The following is a 16306-nucleotide window of genomic DNA, read 5'->3' as shown; positions in this document are numbered from 1 at the left end:
CCTGACTGTGGGCCTGCTACTTACAGCACCATTCCCAGGAAGCTTGAAAAATGATGGAGGGTGAAGGCAAACACTGATGACAAGGGTAGAAAAGATATTATTTTCTGTGCCCTTCTACTGTGGGTATGCAGAGAGCTGATATTAAGCAGTCTCTTTTACTTAATTGCTTCATTCAAACTAATAATATAACTTCCGCTCATTAGCAAGATAAGCCATTAGAATTAACTGTACTATGTTCACTCAAAAGGCAGCTCAGAGTTGATTGCTTAGAATTAAAAGAATATATTGAAGATGCCCCCACCATTTGCCACAGACTTAGCAAGTGTAACAGAGTAAGGATGTTCAAGTCCATGAAGGCAGAGCAGAGACAGTCTCTGAAGGATCAGTCAAAACAAATTCTCTGTGCAGGTGATAAAATCACCTCTGTAGTTGGCAGCCCTAGGGATGAGCTTGAAGCTTCACTAAATGTTGGAATTATAGTTGGTGAGGACTGATACATTTGCAATAATAACCAAGACACAATTCTTAAAAAACATTCCCTGAATTTAAACGTCAAAGTCATTTTTTGATCTAATGAATTTGGGCAGTAGGTTCAAAATGTGCCCTTGTTTGCAGCTAATAAATATCCACCTGTGGTTTCTGATTCTTTCCTAGAAACCTGAAAGGGAATAGAAGGAGCTACTTTAGAACTCCAGGACTTATTCTAGTTTCCAAAAAGTTCCAGATTACATATATAAACCATGGAACTGTTTTCCCAAAGGGAAAATGTATCTTATATAAGGCAAGATCTTTTTTAAAATATGCCACCATAACAAAAGTACTCAAAGGTAAAACAGGAGTGGAATAGAATATTGCAACAGGATTTATAGAAACATGGGTAGCAAGTGGCACAGTGGATAGAGAGGTGGCTCTGGAATCAGAAGGACTTCTGTTCAAATGTGACCTCAGATACTTAGTATTTGTGTGACCCTGAGCAAGTCACTTAACCCTAATTTGCCTTAGTTTCTTCCTTTGTAAAATGAACTGGAGAAGGAAATGGCAAATTTCCAATAGTTTTGCCAAGAAAACCCCAAAAGGGGTCATGGAGAGGCAAATGCTACTGAAATGACTCGACAATAACCAAAAAAAGCCTAAGGAAACATTGTTTTTTACTTTTTTAAATTTATTTTTCTTGCATTTTTGCAGCATGGAAATATGAAAATATGTTTTGCATGACTTCACTTGAATGAATGGGGGAGGGTTTAGAGGGAGAGAGAATTTGGAACTCAATTTTTAAAAACGAATCCTGCAAATAAAGAAATGTTGCTTTTGATGATGCTAGAGCTACATACTTCTCCTCCTTCGATTCTAGAAATAAACCCACAGAAAGAAAATGTGTAAAGGTTATCATGGGGCATTATTTACATGACAATATTCTACCCTGTATATGGAATAGAAGAAAGAACCCTGGAAGTCCAAAGACCAGGGTTCCATGATTTACAAGCTGAGTGACCTGGAGAAAGCACAACCTCTCTAAACCATCATTTCCTCCTCTGTAAAATACAATGGGGGAAGGGTCAAATTAAATTATTTCCAAGGTCTCTTCCAGCTCTAGGATATTCTATAACATTCTATGACATCCTATCTTTCTTTTTGATAATTTTGTAAAGAAATGTGTTGAGAAATGAAAGTAAAAACAATTATTTCAACTGTTCCCAATATGATAACATGACTACAACTGATAATGAAATATGCAGTCACCTGAGCTCTTCCACATTTGCCACACTTTTGGCAAGAATTCCCTTTTCCCGTCGGAGTTTCTTAATCTCCAGTTTAAGGATGCGCATATCTTCTATCCTCTGGTTGTACTGGCTTTCTCCTTTGTTCAGCACAGATTGCTGGATCTTGATCTTCTCATAAAGCAAAGCAAGTTCATCATTCCGCCTAACCAGTTGAGATCCCAAAATATCTCGCTCACTTATGACCTAGTAAAGGAAGAAACATGGTACCATGAGCAATGTTAGTCATTGGGAAGTAATGTTGGTTTTAATAAGGCATTAGAGTCATCCACCAAGTAAGAATGCATTTGATTAAACACCTTCTCTGTGCTAGGCACTACATATCTTATATTTCATATTCAGCAGATGAAAGAGATATAGACAGACCTATTCTTTTCACAGAGATGGAGGAACTTAGAGAGAAAGAAAGAGTGACCTAGAGTTGACTCAAACACCTTCATTTCTTTGTGAATAGTCTTCCCACCTGGTCCAACTCCTTCTTTTGCCTCAACCTCTCAGCATCAGCCTCAGCAATAATTCTCAGGAGTTTTCTCTCCTCAGCTTCTTGTTTTTCAATAAAGTGTTTGGTCTCAAGGGCTTGTTGTCTCAGCTTCTGTAGTTCAGCCTGACAAGAACAAAAGACCCAAACAAATTTTGCTTAGTAACCACACAAAGTATGAGTTGAAGATCAGAATTTAGATGCACTGTTGAGCTTCATGAACATGTCTAGGTTGATTCATTCAACATGGTTCTGATCATTTACAGAAGCAAATATGAAACTGAAAGAACACACACCCAGCACAAAGAAACAAATAAGAAAGTGTGGCAACACACATTATAGCAAAAATGTTTATTCTGTGAATTATGCACGAGGAATTTCTAACATTTCGCCATATATGTGCACTCGTCTTCATTTGTATTCAGCAGCATTTTACAGCATTCCAACTAACTACCAAGGGAGCATACGTAAAATGTATAAAGAACTGTGCTGAGGACATAGGGACACTACATTATAAAGTTAACATGCTGGTCGTATACACTTACAAGTTGACTTCGGGGGCCATTTGAGTTATAAGCAAAAATTCAATCAAATGTTTAATGAGACCAACTATGTGTAGGGCACCATGGGAATTGCGAATAAGGATAAGATATAGTCCCTGCTCTCAAGGAGCATGCAGTTTAGTTGAGGAAATAAAACATACCCCATTTTATCACACATACAAGCTTGCAAGAAATATTCTCTTGCACTTACTATGCATGAGACACTATGCTAAGCACTGAAGGAAATAAAAAGATAAGTAAGACATAACCTCTGTCCACAGAAAACTTACAGGGATGATCAAACATGGACATATATGAAAAGATAACTAATAAAATGCAGCATCTAATAAGTAAAAATTGAACGACACAATAAACACCATTCAAATGTAAGAAAGAGTCACGAGGCTTTGGTATTTAGCAAAGGTTTCACAAAGGAGATGAGATGGGGACTAGATAGCTAATAATTATTTAAGTGGAGGTGAGAGGAGTATCCTAGGCAGAGGAACCAGTAGGATTAAAGATGCAAAAGTGGAACTACAATTAGCTTAGTAAAATAGTTACATGAATAACTATCTGTCCCTCATGTCAAAATAATATGGTTCAAAAGAAGAACAGCATGGCATTGAGAGGTTCTTAGGCAAGGCTGAAAGGTCAGCAGGTATTCCAAATCAGAATGTCAGCCTTTAATGTTTGGTAACAAAGCACAGGAAGGAAGGTGCAAACAGAGCTCATCGTCCAATGAGAACTGGAATTACAGGAGATTCTGAAATCTGATGTTAAGGTATCAAAACAAAAAAAAAGTGTCTCCAGGATGAGATCAGCAATGCAGGGAAAAATTGAGGTGGTCATTTCTTCAGAGACAATATTAGAAAAGTCCCAGAGGCATGCTATTGAAAGGTCTTTGGGTGGCAAAAAGCCCCTCTCATCAGTCCTGTGGGCTAACTTCTACCCAGGGTCTACCTGTAATACAGAAGGGTCCCAAAGATCACTGATTTCATACCTCAAACTTATTCAAACAGAAGATACGTGCTACTCCACAATACAAATGTATCTTAACAAACTAGATGCAACCAAAGACCATTATAAACAAGGTAAAACAGGATGTTCTGTTTGTTTGTTCATGAAATATACTTTGGTCTGGGGAACAAACAAAAAGAAATGTTTTGAAGGCAATCTAATCTAAGTTTTACTTCTGCAAGGGAAAAGGAAAAAGGGAGAGGATCGACATTTCAGTTTCCACAATCACTTAAAATGACAGAGACCACAATAATAAAATACCTGTTCAGCTCGTGTTTTCTTTAATAAAATTTTTATTTTCCCAGATGTGCAACATTCACTTCCATTTTGCTAAGTACCAAGAGCTGATCTGAATCCATCAGAAGAACAAATGTAAGCCCCATTATATTAAAATGCTATCAACAGCATGTAAAAGTATCTGTCTGAAAATGTAAAACTGTTCATGCATTTGGTTTTGCCATATAATTCTTTATATAATATATCACAGTTCCGAATGGCCTCCTTATGTCATAGGTATGTGAGCTGTAAGCAAGCTATGGCATTAGATGTTGGCAGCAAACAAAAATCTTGGGTCTTATGCATTTAGCAGTTATAAATCTATGTTGTCATGTATAGTTAACTATTTCTAGGTCCCAACAAAGATCCATCCAAATGGAGTCATGTTTGTGGTACTAGCATCTACTGGGATAACACAGCTCTAGTATGTACAGAGATCATAAGCTGATGAAACACAGTAGCTTCTTCAGCATCTCTGCACTTGAATTTTGCACATCTTATTTAGCCATAAGTCAGAAACCTTAAGAAAACCATCCTCAAGATTCTTCTTATTCATATTATAGGAACCTATCAATTATTCTGTGTTTTAGTAAAATTGCCTGCTTCTGTCTTGGCAGAGCAAACAGAACTAATTGAGTCTTCTTTCCACAAAATAATTAGGTTCTCTCCTCTCCTATTGCTCCCCAATCCATGAAATGAGACCGAGTGGATTATGTGAAAGGATGCTGTGCCCTAAAGACGAGACTAATATGATATTTGGCACTGGACATATAGTATTTGCTGCTGAATCATTCACCAGAAATCAAAGAACTGTCAAAGTGATGCAGGATGATTTGGAGGTGACTAGAGAGAATCAGAGGCTTGTTAAGACTGAAAGGCATATGTTCCAAATCAGACGATTCCTTTACTACTGATGAAAGTCTGGAATATATAAACCCAAATTCATCAACTTTACTAAAATCTATTGACATCCTGTCATAACTATAATGTGCTTACAATGCTCAGAATCACAAGGAGTCAATCAAATCTAGCAGGAAATTGACAAAAGAAACACAGTATGGAAAACAGCATGATTCCCTCCTTTGATGGCACTAACTGAAGACAAGAATGACCTAGTATGAAGTCTGTTCTCCCAACCTGATAGAGAAATAATAAATTGGGGCTGCCCTGACAAAAGGTGCTTTATGATATAACAAACTAGAGAGTTCACACTCACCTGGAGTTCACACTCAACCTACACCTATACTGCTTTGTAGAAATCTCATAAGAAGCTATATTTCACTTTGAACAAAGTTAATATGAAAACTGCAAAGATTTATGTCCCAAAGGTCCATCCATGTATACTGGGATTCATATCCCTAGACTAAAATGTCAAAGAAAATCCTGAGTAAAGTACTAAGAGGCACATTTTTTAAGAGACTACACATAAAAGAGACTTATTCCTAATCAAAAACTACCTTATATAATCTTGATTCTATAATCTTGATTCTATAATCAAAACTGATTGAGAAGTCCTCTTTGTAACTCAGGACTAGCCCAATGGAGAACTCCTTAGGGGAGGAAGGAAGTGTCTTGCAGCTCCAGTGAGTAACGCACTCTGAATTAAAAATCACGCAAATTTCAAGCCTTAAACAGTATTTCTCCAGGGCTAACTCTGGAAAGTCCAACAGCATAGAAGGAACTACTGCTACTTAGTCTGATGCCTATCAGAACTGACCTTATGCCACAATCCCAGGATTTTGCTGTTGCCTCTGGTGACAATAGAGGGTCCTATGTGGCCTTTGATTTGGTTTCATTGTAACACATCCATGGTTATGTAATGATGATCATCATAGGTATATTTCTTACAAATCTGAGATTACCTTAACAAACCTTAAACATACTATATTCATAGGACATATCTGAAGTAGAGAGTCAATAATAGTGCTAATTGTGTGTAGGACATTGAAAATATTCATCCAGATATGTATGTTATACTCTAAACTCACGGTGGTCCTTAACCATTTTTATGTCATGAACCCTTCTTAGAAGACTGTTTTTAAATGCAAAAAAAATAAGACGCATAGGCTCATAAAGTAAACTAAAGGTTAGCAAAAATAGAGATTAATTTTTTCCCATCTAAGTTCATGAAAATCCTTACATCTATATACAGATACCTTGAGAGTCCATAGACTCCATGTTAAAAACTCCTCTAGAAGTAAAATTGGGCTTCCTAGTCAATCTTCAAATAATGTCTCTAAAAGTAATTACACAAGAGCCTTGTGCTAAGATGTGATCCACAGAACCCATATTTCAGGACCAAATTAGTCATGAAGTAGTATTTAACTAAAATTCCCTTTGATACTTCCAATTTAAAAATAAATAAATAACTATCTTGCATAGTGTTCAAGGTTAACCTGTTTTATATTACACTCTATGTAGAATTATATGACTCCAATATATTTTCACATCTAAGACTTCAGAAGGAAATTATGTCAAAGTCAGGAGTGAAAGAAAGGAAAACAAATCTGTTATTCAAACTGCCTAGATCCTAGCCAGCACTTTAGCAGCTGAGCTATATCTGTCAAAGTTACAGGATGCACATCCAAAGCCGTTAAGGTGCTAATGTAAGCAGATGGCTGTTGTCCTGGAGCATTCGGCGCAAGGGAAGGTGTTTCAGACTCTATCCTAGGTACCCTGCTATTCTAGTCACATGAATGGTGCATTACCTTCAGAGTTTCCTTCTCCTTCTCTATGCGCTGATGTTCCAGGTGTAACTTCACAAGGGCTGCTTCTTTGGAAGATATTTCTTCTTTCAACTGATCTACCTGGTGGGTCATAATCTTCAACTTCCTCTTCATTTCTGTAATCTCATCCTGACAAGATGAAAGGGGAAAAAAGATTTGAAAAAGATATCCGCACTATGCCTATTAAAAAGCTCAAGATAAATCAATAGAAAACAATAAGAGCTTTTGGGAGACTCTAACTCTAAACAAGTTACTTGACCCCATTACCACCTAGAACTATTCCACTTTATGTTGCTCCTTTTTCTCCATCAGACTTCAAGTATTTTAAACCATTAATATTCAGACCCTAGATGTTATTATAGTTTTATCCTCATTTGACAGAAAACTAAGAACTAGCAAGGGCAGTTAGGTAGTACAATAGATAGAGCACCAGGTCTGGAGTCAGGAAGAGTCATCTTCCCGAGTTTAAATATGGCATCAGACACTTATTTACTGTGTGACTCTAGCTAAGTCACTTGATCCCTATCTTCCTCAGTTTCCTCAACTGTAAAATGGAAATAACATTAGCACCCTTCCTCCCAAGGGGGCAGCTAAGCAGCACAGTAGATAGAGTGCCAGAGCTGGAATCAGGAAGATAAATCTTCCTGAGTTCAAATCTGGTCTCAGATACTTACTAACTATGTGACACTGGGAAAGTCACTTAACTCTGTTTGCCTCAGTTTTCTCCTCTGTAAAATGAACTGGAGAAGGAAATGGCAAACCACTTCAGTATCTTTGCCAAGAAAAGGGGTCATGAAAAGTTGGACTGAAATGAGTGAAAAACAAAAAAGAACTGACCAAGATTATAACAGAAATTCTGTCTCTAAATTTTGTGCTTAGATCACAAGCATCTAATATCTCCCTGATTCTTAGTTACTATGGGCATGATTCTAAGCTTTAAAAGAAAAGCATGGTAATTTTACCTAATGGTCAAAAGAGAACGGCTCCAAACAATCCTATTATGTCAGTCAGTCAATAAGTATTTATTAATCACTAACTGTATATGCTAAGCACTAAGGGTAAAAGAAAATCTAAAACACAGCCCCTGCCCTCCAGGAGGTCACATTCTAAAGGGGGAGTGCAAAGAAAAATTGTACTTACAAGATATAAGCATAAGTAAAAGGTAATCTCAAAGGAAAGGCACTAGTAGTTTTGATAATTCTTATAACCGTTAACACAAAACTAATCAATAAGTAATCAACAAGTGGTTTGGGGTTCTAAGTGTCTATACCAATGGATTTTCTCTTTAAAAAAGATATTAAAATAAATTCATAATATCTCAGACTCTGAGATCTTTTTTCCTGATCTAAACCATCTTTCAATTAAGGAAATACTTTTAAATAGGAAATACTTTTAAACAGTAAGAGAAGTAAAGCTTAAAGGGAGGGGGAGGGGAAGTATTATTTACCTGAGCTTCGATCAGATTTTTGCTATATAGGTTTCTATCTGATCTCACAGCTTCATACAGGTTCTGCTGCTGTTTTAACTTAGTCTCTGATTCTGCTATTTTTTTCCTGTAGTCAAAGATCTGCATCTCACGGACCTTGATATCTTCCATGTTTGTGAGGACCTAAGGCACAAAGAGGCAAATGGATATGATTAAATAATCCTATTGCAAAGACCAATTTGTGGCAAATGGGGAGATTTTAGCTAAAGGGGATAAGTGTGGACCAGAGTCATCAGAAAATGCAGCCAACATCATTAAAGTCCAACACAGAATGTCACCCTTGTTGATTAAGAAGACCTTTCCATTCTTTTCTCCTCCAAGTCCCGCTCACATAGACAGGCTTAACGTGATTATTTGGGGATCATTAGAAAAAAAAAGAAGAAAATGTTTTCAATTCTGAAAATAACTGCCGACAAAACAGTATTAAATAGATCGCAACACAAAACATTCTTCAGGAAAAAAAAATGAAAGATCAAGACAAATTTTCAATATTTTGTCACCCTCATCACTTTGCAGCTTTACATATAACAACAAAAAAAAACCACCACTGAAAACTTTGAACACTGACAATAAAAATCACAATAATACCTCAACTATATTGAGCTCTTTTCTTCTGGGGAACTCGTAGTATTCCAAATAATGATCTTTTTTTAAGAGATCCAAATGCACTTATCCCTATTTTGAAGGTAAATGAAACAAGGGTAGCAATTAGAGGAACTGCCTAATGTCACATGTTCAAGGAACCAAGATTAAAGCTAGAACTTCAGACTTCAAGACATGATCTTTACGTTGTAAACTATGTCACCTCAGCTAAAAATGCTCACATTGAACATTTTTAATTTTTTTTAAAGTGACAAACTACTAAAGAAAATCACTAACAGAGAAAAAATGGAAACCATCAATGAGATCCAAGGTCTAAGTATTATAGGGGAAACACGATAAGCAGAAACTTCAGAGTATATCACTTTAACATTTCTTTTCACATTAGTATTTAATTTAATAAATGTTCAGCTTCAAAACAAAAAATGGATATTTTTATATATTCTAAGGGATCCTCTCTCTACTTGTTTCTCATTTTAAGAACAGAATTTGACAGCCTCGTTACCTCTTCTAATCTGGCAGAGGGAGCACACGTGAATGCACACTTCTAATACTCACTCACCTATGTGACCTCAATATGGAGCATCACAGACTATTAAAGGCGGAAGGATCTCAGAAGCCATCTTGTTCAATTTGGTCTTAAAAAGAATCCCTTCCTCAGTATACTTGAGAAGAGGCCATTCAGCTTTTGAAGACTTTCTGTAAAGATGAATTCATGATCTCCTGAGGCAATTCATTCCCTTTTTGAACAATTCTCATTGTTAGGAAGCTTGGAGGTAGGGGTGGAATCCTCTCCTCCCACTTAGATTAAACATAAATCTAGTTCTCTGTGCCTTCCTTCCAAATTTCATAAGTCTACCCTCTCCCAGGTGGTAGCTTTTCATATACTTGAAGACAATATTATGTTCTCTCCAAGTCGTCCCTTCTCCCACCAAAATATCCCCAATTCCTTCAATTATTCTTTGGGACACAATTCTGAGCCCTTCTTTATCCTGGTCTTCCTCCTCTGAATGTTGTCCAACTTATCAATGTCATTTCTAAAATTCAGTGCCCAGACATGCAGATCTACCGATCTGTATGACCAAATCAAAGTACAAGAATCATCTCCCTAGTCCTAAACACTAGGCTTCTCTGCAAAGCAGCCTAAGTTTCCATTCACTTTAAGAGATATCGTATCACACAGTTCGCACATTGACCTTGCAGACCAAAAAAATTCCCAGCTCTTCTTGAGAACTGCTGTATAGACACAAGTCTTTCATCTTTTATACTTATGGAGTTGATTCTTTAAACCCAACCTTAAGACTTTACATTTATCCCCCCCAAAATTCACCAAATTAGGTTTTGTCCAATGTACATGCTGTCAACAAATCTTGCCATTCAACAAGTTGACCATTTCTTCTAGCTTTGTGTCATTTCTGCATTTGATAAGCACATCATCTATGTCTTCATATAAGCCCCTTTTAAAAATACCAAACAGCACAAGTCCAAGTAAAGATCCCCAGGACATGCCACCATAAAGTTCCTTGCAGGTTGGCATCAAACCACTGATGACTACTAATTCTGAATCCAGTAAAGTGGTATTATGGCCTATCTTACTTCTCCATCTTCTTCACACAAATAGACTTTGTCAAATTATCTGTTTGAATCTAGGTAACTATATATACGGTACCCCTGTGATCTCCTAATCTAGTAATCCTGTCCAAAAACAAAAAATGAAATGATGCTAGTCCTGTGTAATCTGTACTTGATAAACCTATGTATGGCAACTTTTAATAATCAGAGTATCCTTTTCCAGTTCACCTTCCTTGTTACCCATACTTGGTGCATACCTCCTTTTTTCTGCTTTTATGACCTTTGAGTCTCTTCTTTTACTACAGGCCTTTCTATTATGGTGGGTCTTTCCACTCTCTGCTTAATTCAGAATTTTATAAGAGCATCTCTTATGCTAACACCAGAGAGTGAACAACCAGAGGCGAACAATTAACAAATTCACAACCTAACAGTGGCTCCTCAAGACTAATTATTTGTTTGACTAAGGCCTTATGCCTTATTTACAGACATTAGCACTTGAAAGTGCTGGCTGAGGCTGGCTCCCTAGTGCAAAATTAGAGACTACTAAAACACAATGCATTTATAACATTCAGACATGCTTTTATTTATTAAAAGGGACTCGTGGCTATGAGCAAAGCAGCACCTCCTGCTTAAACAAATATTCAGTCTTTATCCATAATATTCACCTTGTTGCCTTTTACAAAGATGCTGATGGAGTTTTTTTTCCTTTTGTTAGACTTCTCATATTAAGCAAAACATCTCTTTGACTTGTTCATGAGCAGTACTTCTTTTTGTTTATGACCCTGTGGCCTTGCAAGTTGCCAGGTGAACCAATTCAGAGGGGTGAGTCAAGGGTGTGAGGGAAAAATGTGGGTTTCTCCACAAAGGATCATGGGAAATGCCTATAGAGACCACTGTCATCACAGCTTAATGAGCCACTACAATTCAACAACCAAAGATTTTATTCCTATCCATGGAAAGAAGAATAAGGTAACAAATCACACAGGGAAAAATCAAAAGTACCTTGTCCTTAAATGAGATGAATGGGATGAATTCTGAGTTTCATTATACTGTTCTGAAGTCTATGTATGTTTTTCATCAATGACTTTCTTAAGGGTCATCAAAATAATGAATATTTACTGAGTACTAATTATATAGGCACAGATCTGTGTTAAGGACCATAGAGGCTGCCAAGAAATATAAGACCTAGTTCCTCAGGGAGCTTACAATTTAGTGGAGGGAAATAGATGTAAACATATGAAAAGTTCAACAATATTTAATATTAAATAATACTTCTGAGCAACATAGGAGCTGCTGCAAAGCAATAATTAATTATCAAGTAAATAGGTCAGACAATAAATTCTATGAATTCTTTTTAAAAATGAAATAGATTATCATGAGATAATGTGTTCTGAGAAGGCATCATGGAGGAAAAAAGATTAAAGCTGTATCTTGAAATATGGATGGAATTTGGATAGTGAAAAAAGGAGTTAGGGTAACAGCATGAGCAAAAAGCATGCAGTCAAGAAAGTACAAACATTTGGAGTGAAGTAAATATATCAGTTTGGCTAGAGCATATGGTTTCTATGTGGGGAGTCATTGGAGATAATTTGGAAAAATAGGTTGGGGCTTTGAATGTCAAATTTTAAATTCTGAACTTTATCCTGTAGACAATGGGAAACCACTGAATGCTCTAGATAATTGGTAGCTGAGTTTTAGGGATATTTATCTGGGAGTATTGTTTAGAATGGATTAAGAAGGGGGAAAACACTGGAATAAGGATAAACAAGGAGACTTTCACCACAATCCAGGTTTGAGAAGACAAGGGTGGTGGCAATGGAAATAAAGAGAAGGCATAATGAATGTTTCTAGTCCCTGATGGGATGTGGCAGGGGAAGGAAGTCATTGAAGAAGACTCAGAATTTTAACCCTGAACAACTGAAGGAAAGACAATAACATTAGCAAAAATATGGGAAGTAAGCAGGAAAAACCTGAAAGAGGGAAGGAGGGGGAGAAAACTATTTGGGGGAGGGGGAAAGGAAGAGAATCTATGAAATAATTGTTTAGTTATACAGGGTAATTAATATATCCAACTGAATGTCCGTTCCTTGGACAGAAAAGCAGTTATCTTGTATTTCTTTGTCCTCAAGGACTAGCACATTGCCCTTTATACGCCAAGTCTGAAAAAATGAAGAGACATAAAAGCTTTCTCCCAGTCTCAATCCCAAATCACTGCCATGGAGAAGAGGGAACAACTTTGGTTTATGTTGCTCCACAGAGCAAAACCAGGATAAATGCGTTTGTTATAGGAAGCCAGATTTGTGTCAACATCATTGACAGTTAAAACTGTCCAGTGAGTTTCCTTATGAAATATGGACTTTACCACTGCAGAAATTTTTTTGGATAGAGACTAAATGACAATATTTTAAGGCTGCAATAAAAAAGAATTCCCATAAAGGGTGAGGGACTAGACAAAATGGCCAGTAAGATCCCTATCCAATCTTAAGATTCTCTGAAGAGCTCAGTTTTTATACATTTTGAGTCTGGTATGAGGGTAGGACATTTGGATGAACATGCATAACAGTCAGTTAGAAATACAAGCCTGGAACTTAGGAGGGGTCAGAACTGTAGACTTCGATTTCGGAGAGATATGAGAAGGAAGGACAACTGAAGTCATGAAAATTGATGAGATCAGGAAGAATAAGAAAATGCAAGAAAGTAGAGATGGAACAGTCAGCAAGAACAAGAAGAGTATATATAGTATTTATTGAAGAAACCAAGGTAGGAGAGAGAGCTGAAATAAGCAAGAAAGTATGGTTAATATTGTCAAATGTTATAAAAAGATTGTCTTTACATTAAGAAAAAAGAACTTAAGTACATACCAAAAATATTCTTCTTAAAAAATAGTCCCCAAGTCCACACTAATCAAAAAGGATAAACATTTCTCAGAAGATTTTCCAAAGCATCCATATTTATCATTTTAGGTCATTTTCTGAGATTCTGAAAATCCCTGCTTTAAGATGGTGCTGGAAGAAAACAAGAATATGGAAACTCTCTGGGAAATGGAAAGGCCATTGCTCTTATTGAGTGATGGGGAAAAGAATGCTTTGAAATACTTTGAACAGCTTCATCAATAGTCAAAATAACAGGCAGCACATCAGAGAAGGGGAAAATGCTTGTTCAATTACTTTGAGAGGCATTATAACAAAAATAACCTTTTGACCAGGAAAAGTGATGCATCAGACTGAAAGGATACAGCTAATGACTGTTTCTTTTGTAGGTACACAATTAACTGACACAGGCAGACCATCATATTATAAAGATTTTAAACTACCCATCCCAGGATTCTCTATGCCAGAAATAAGAGTTTATCATGACTGACAAGAACAATTACTATTTTTTTAATGGCAACCAAAAAATACCTAAGTACTGAAGCCTGTGGTGGAAGGAAGAGATTATTTAATAAAGTAACTCCTATTTCAATGTCTGGACTCAATTCATTTTCATGGGAGTCATTCAGAACCAAGTCACATATGCATATGAGTCCAAATCCTGAAAATTCATAAAATGACTTGGCCACTCGATCACAGGAAAGCATACTGTCAGCAAACTGTCCCCTGTTGGAAATGAAACATCAGAGAGCAGAAGACGCTAGCTGTGGGGCAGGAGCTTAATTAATTGATTACACTTTCAGATATCTCCAACTAACTCGTGAGAAAAACCATGCCTAAATATGGAAAATTTTATTCCAGCAGCAGAAGAGATGAGGTTCTTTGCGTTTGTAAGCTTGCTGCAAAAGAATCCAGAAACTGCTTACAGTGCATTATGAAGGCACAGTCCCAGTTTATAATCTCCTACCTTTTCTTTTTCTGATAAAACAACCTGCCAATAGTAATAAGAATGAGATAAAAATCAATAAAGCATGCTTGAAACCTGCAGCATAGCCAAAACATATGGACTGAGGCTGGGCAGGAAAGTAGGTCATTGAATCTGTAACCCTTTAACTTGTATTTGATGAAATATAAGTACGATAAACTTCTCAAATCAGTTTTCTAACTTGTCAATGGCTTGGGTGCTGACTATGCCTTCATATTCTGAATAAAATAGAAAAACTTCCTGTCTAAAGAGAAAATACCCACATGCCTAGACATTTGAGACTATTTGATTCTTCTGAATCTAAAGCAACCATGGGCTAGCCCAAATATGTTCTGGATTTATTCAGTTCTTACTAGGTGTGTGAGCACCAAATGAGGCACTGAAGTCAATACACAATGATAATTAAGTCAAAGTCCCTGCCTCTAAAGGACCTGCCATTGTAGCAGAGGAGATGAGGCAAAAATAAAAATGTCAATCATACAAAGGTAGTTATTTCCTTAACTATCTATCAAGGCTTAAATTTAGGGGGGATAAAAGAGGATTTCTGATTAAACTTTTATTATGTGCTAATAATGTCCCTATTACACTAGAATGTGTACAGTAATACCACTACCTCCATTCTAGTAACTTGATTAGACTGCACTCTATATGCCCAGACAGAATGATGCCAAATACATTTTTCCCTTTCTGATTGTGAAGGCCTTGAACTGAATGTTACCCTTATTACCCCACACTTGTATTAGAATGTAGTTCCATGGCATTAACACTAGTTCCACATTAAATTTCAAATTAGTATCAAGGACATAGGCAGCCGTGGCCTAAGATTAATTCAAATACAGGCTTTATTTTCTAGGGAACTTCATTTCATTAAGTCATCTGTGCAGTAAAAACAATATTTCTTTGATCAACTTTTGCCTTGCTTACTTCCAAGACTGTGAAACACATTATTATTCATCTCCTTGGGCCTCTGCCCGCAAGAGCTTGGCTTTTGCCATGTTATAGGCAAGAGACTTCAGTAATTTGTAGGTAGGAATTAATTGTGGGAAAAAAAATGGGTTTTGGCCACATAAAGTACTCGGGCAAAACTGTCAAAAGTTTAACATTGGGAATGAAAAAGAAATGGTCCTGAAATGAGCTACTGCCTGCTGAGTGTAAAATACTTGGCAGACAGCTAGATTAACAAAGAACGATTTTATCAGATATTTATGAAAATTCAGAAAGACTGCCTTATGTAGCCAAAGTTAGGGGATAGGAGAGGAGAGTTTGTATGGAAGAAAGAAGTACTAGAATCCATAAGGCAAATTCTGGGATTCTGATCTATCTCCTTTTGGCACACACACACACACACACACACACACACACACACACACACACACACATACATTCACACATACTCACTCACACACACACTCACACACATAATTCTTTCTTCAAGTAAAGGTAATACAGCTGGATGGTCCTCAATCATCTTGGATTCCTCTTTATATTTCTCCAAATAAGAGGGAGCCATATTGATCACATATAGAAAATTCTAGAAGGAAGAGGAGTCACAGAATGCCAGCAAAATTCTGACGATAACTCAATGCCTTCCAATAAGTATATTAATAAGGGAAACAAAATTTTAAGTTAATATATTTCTAAACTAAATTCAGCACTGTTCCTTCCAAGCCAACCGTGGGACAGTTCTAGGCACCGTCCTTCATTTATTCACTGATTCAAACATTTACTGAATGCCTACAATGTGTAAGTATGATACTCAGCACTAAAAAATAATGTCTGGGATTTCACCCTAAAGGAGAGATGAGAAAATATACCTCCCTCTCTTCTTGGAAGGGGCGTGGGACGCTGCATAGACTGTCAGATTCTCTCAGCTAATGTATTTGTTGGTTGATTCTGAGCTACTTATTTTTCCCTTTCTCTTTTATTCACTGTTATAAGGGAAGGTTCCAGGTAACTGGGAAATTAAAGTGATGTAA

General features: G+C 36.8%; 1 protein-coding gene across 5 annotated transcripts in view; it reads right to left on the bottom strand.

The window, feature by feature from the left end:
- CFAP58 (cilia and flagella associated protein 58) overlaps positions 1-16306 on the bottom strand; it is a 163505-nt gene that overhangs the window by 114751 nt on the left and 32448 nt on the right. For all 5 annotated transcript variants that reach the window (XM_072621698.1, XM_072621691.1, XM_072621688.1 and 2 more), the window contains 4 exons: positions 8265-8426; positions 6800-6946; positions 2242-2382; positions 1741-1964 (listed from right to left, as the gene is read on the bottom strand). In XM_072621698.1, the coding sequence (XP_072477799.1) occupies positions 1741-1964; positions 2242-2382; positions 6800-6946; positions 8265-8426 (674 nt within the window). The remainder of the gene's footprint in view (positions 1-1740; positions 1965-2241; positions 2383-6799; positions 6947-8264; positions 8427-16306) is intronic.

The sequence above is a fragment of the Notamacropus eugenii genome, chromosome 1 (genome assembly GCF_028372415.1).
Source record: "Notamacropus eugenii isolate mMacEug1 chromosome 1, mMacEug1.pri_v2, whole genome shotgun sequence".
Taxonomy (NCBI): Eukaryota; Metazoa; Chordata; class Mammalia; order Diprotodontia; family Macropodidae; genus Notamacropus; species Notamacropus eugenii.
Note: the sequence above shows the minus strand (reverse complement) of the source record. Positions and strands in the feature narration are given on the sequence as shown.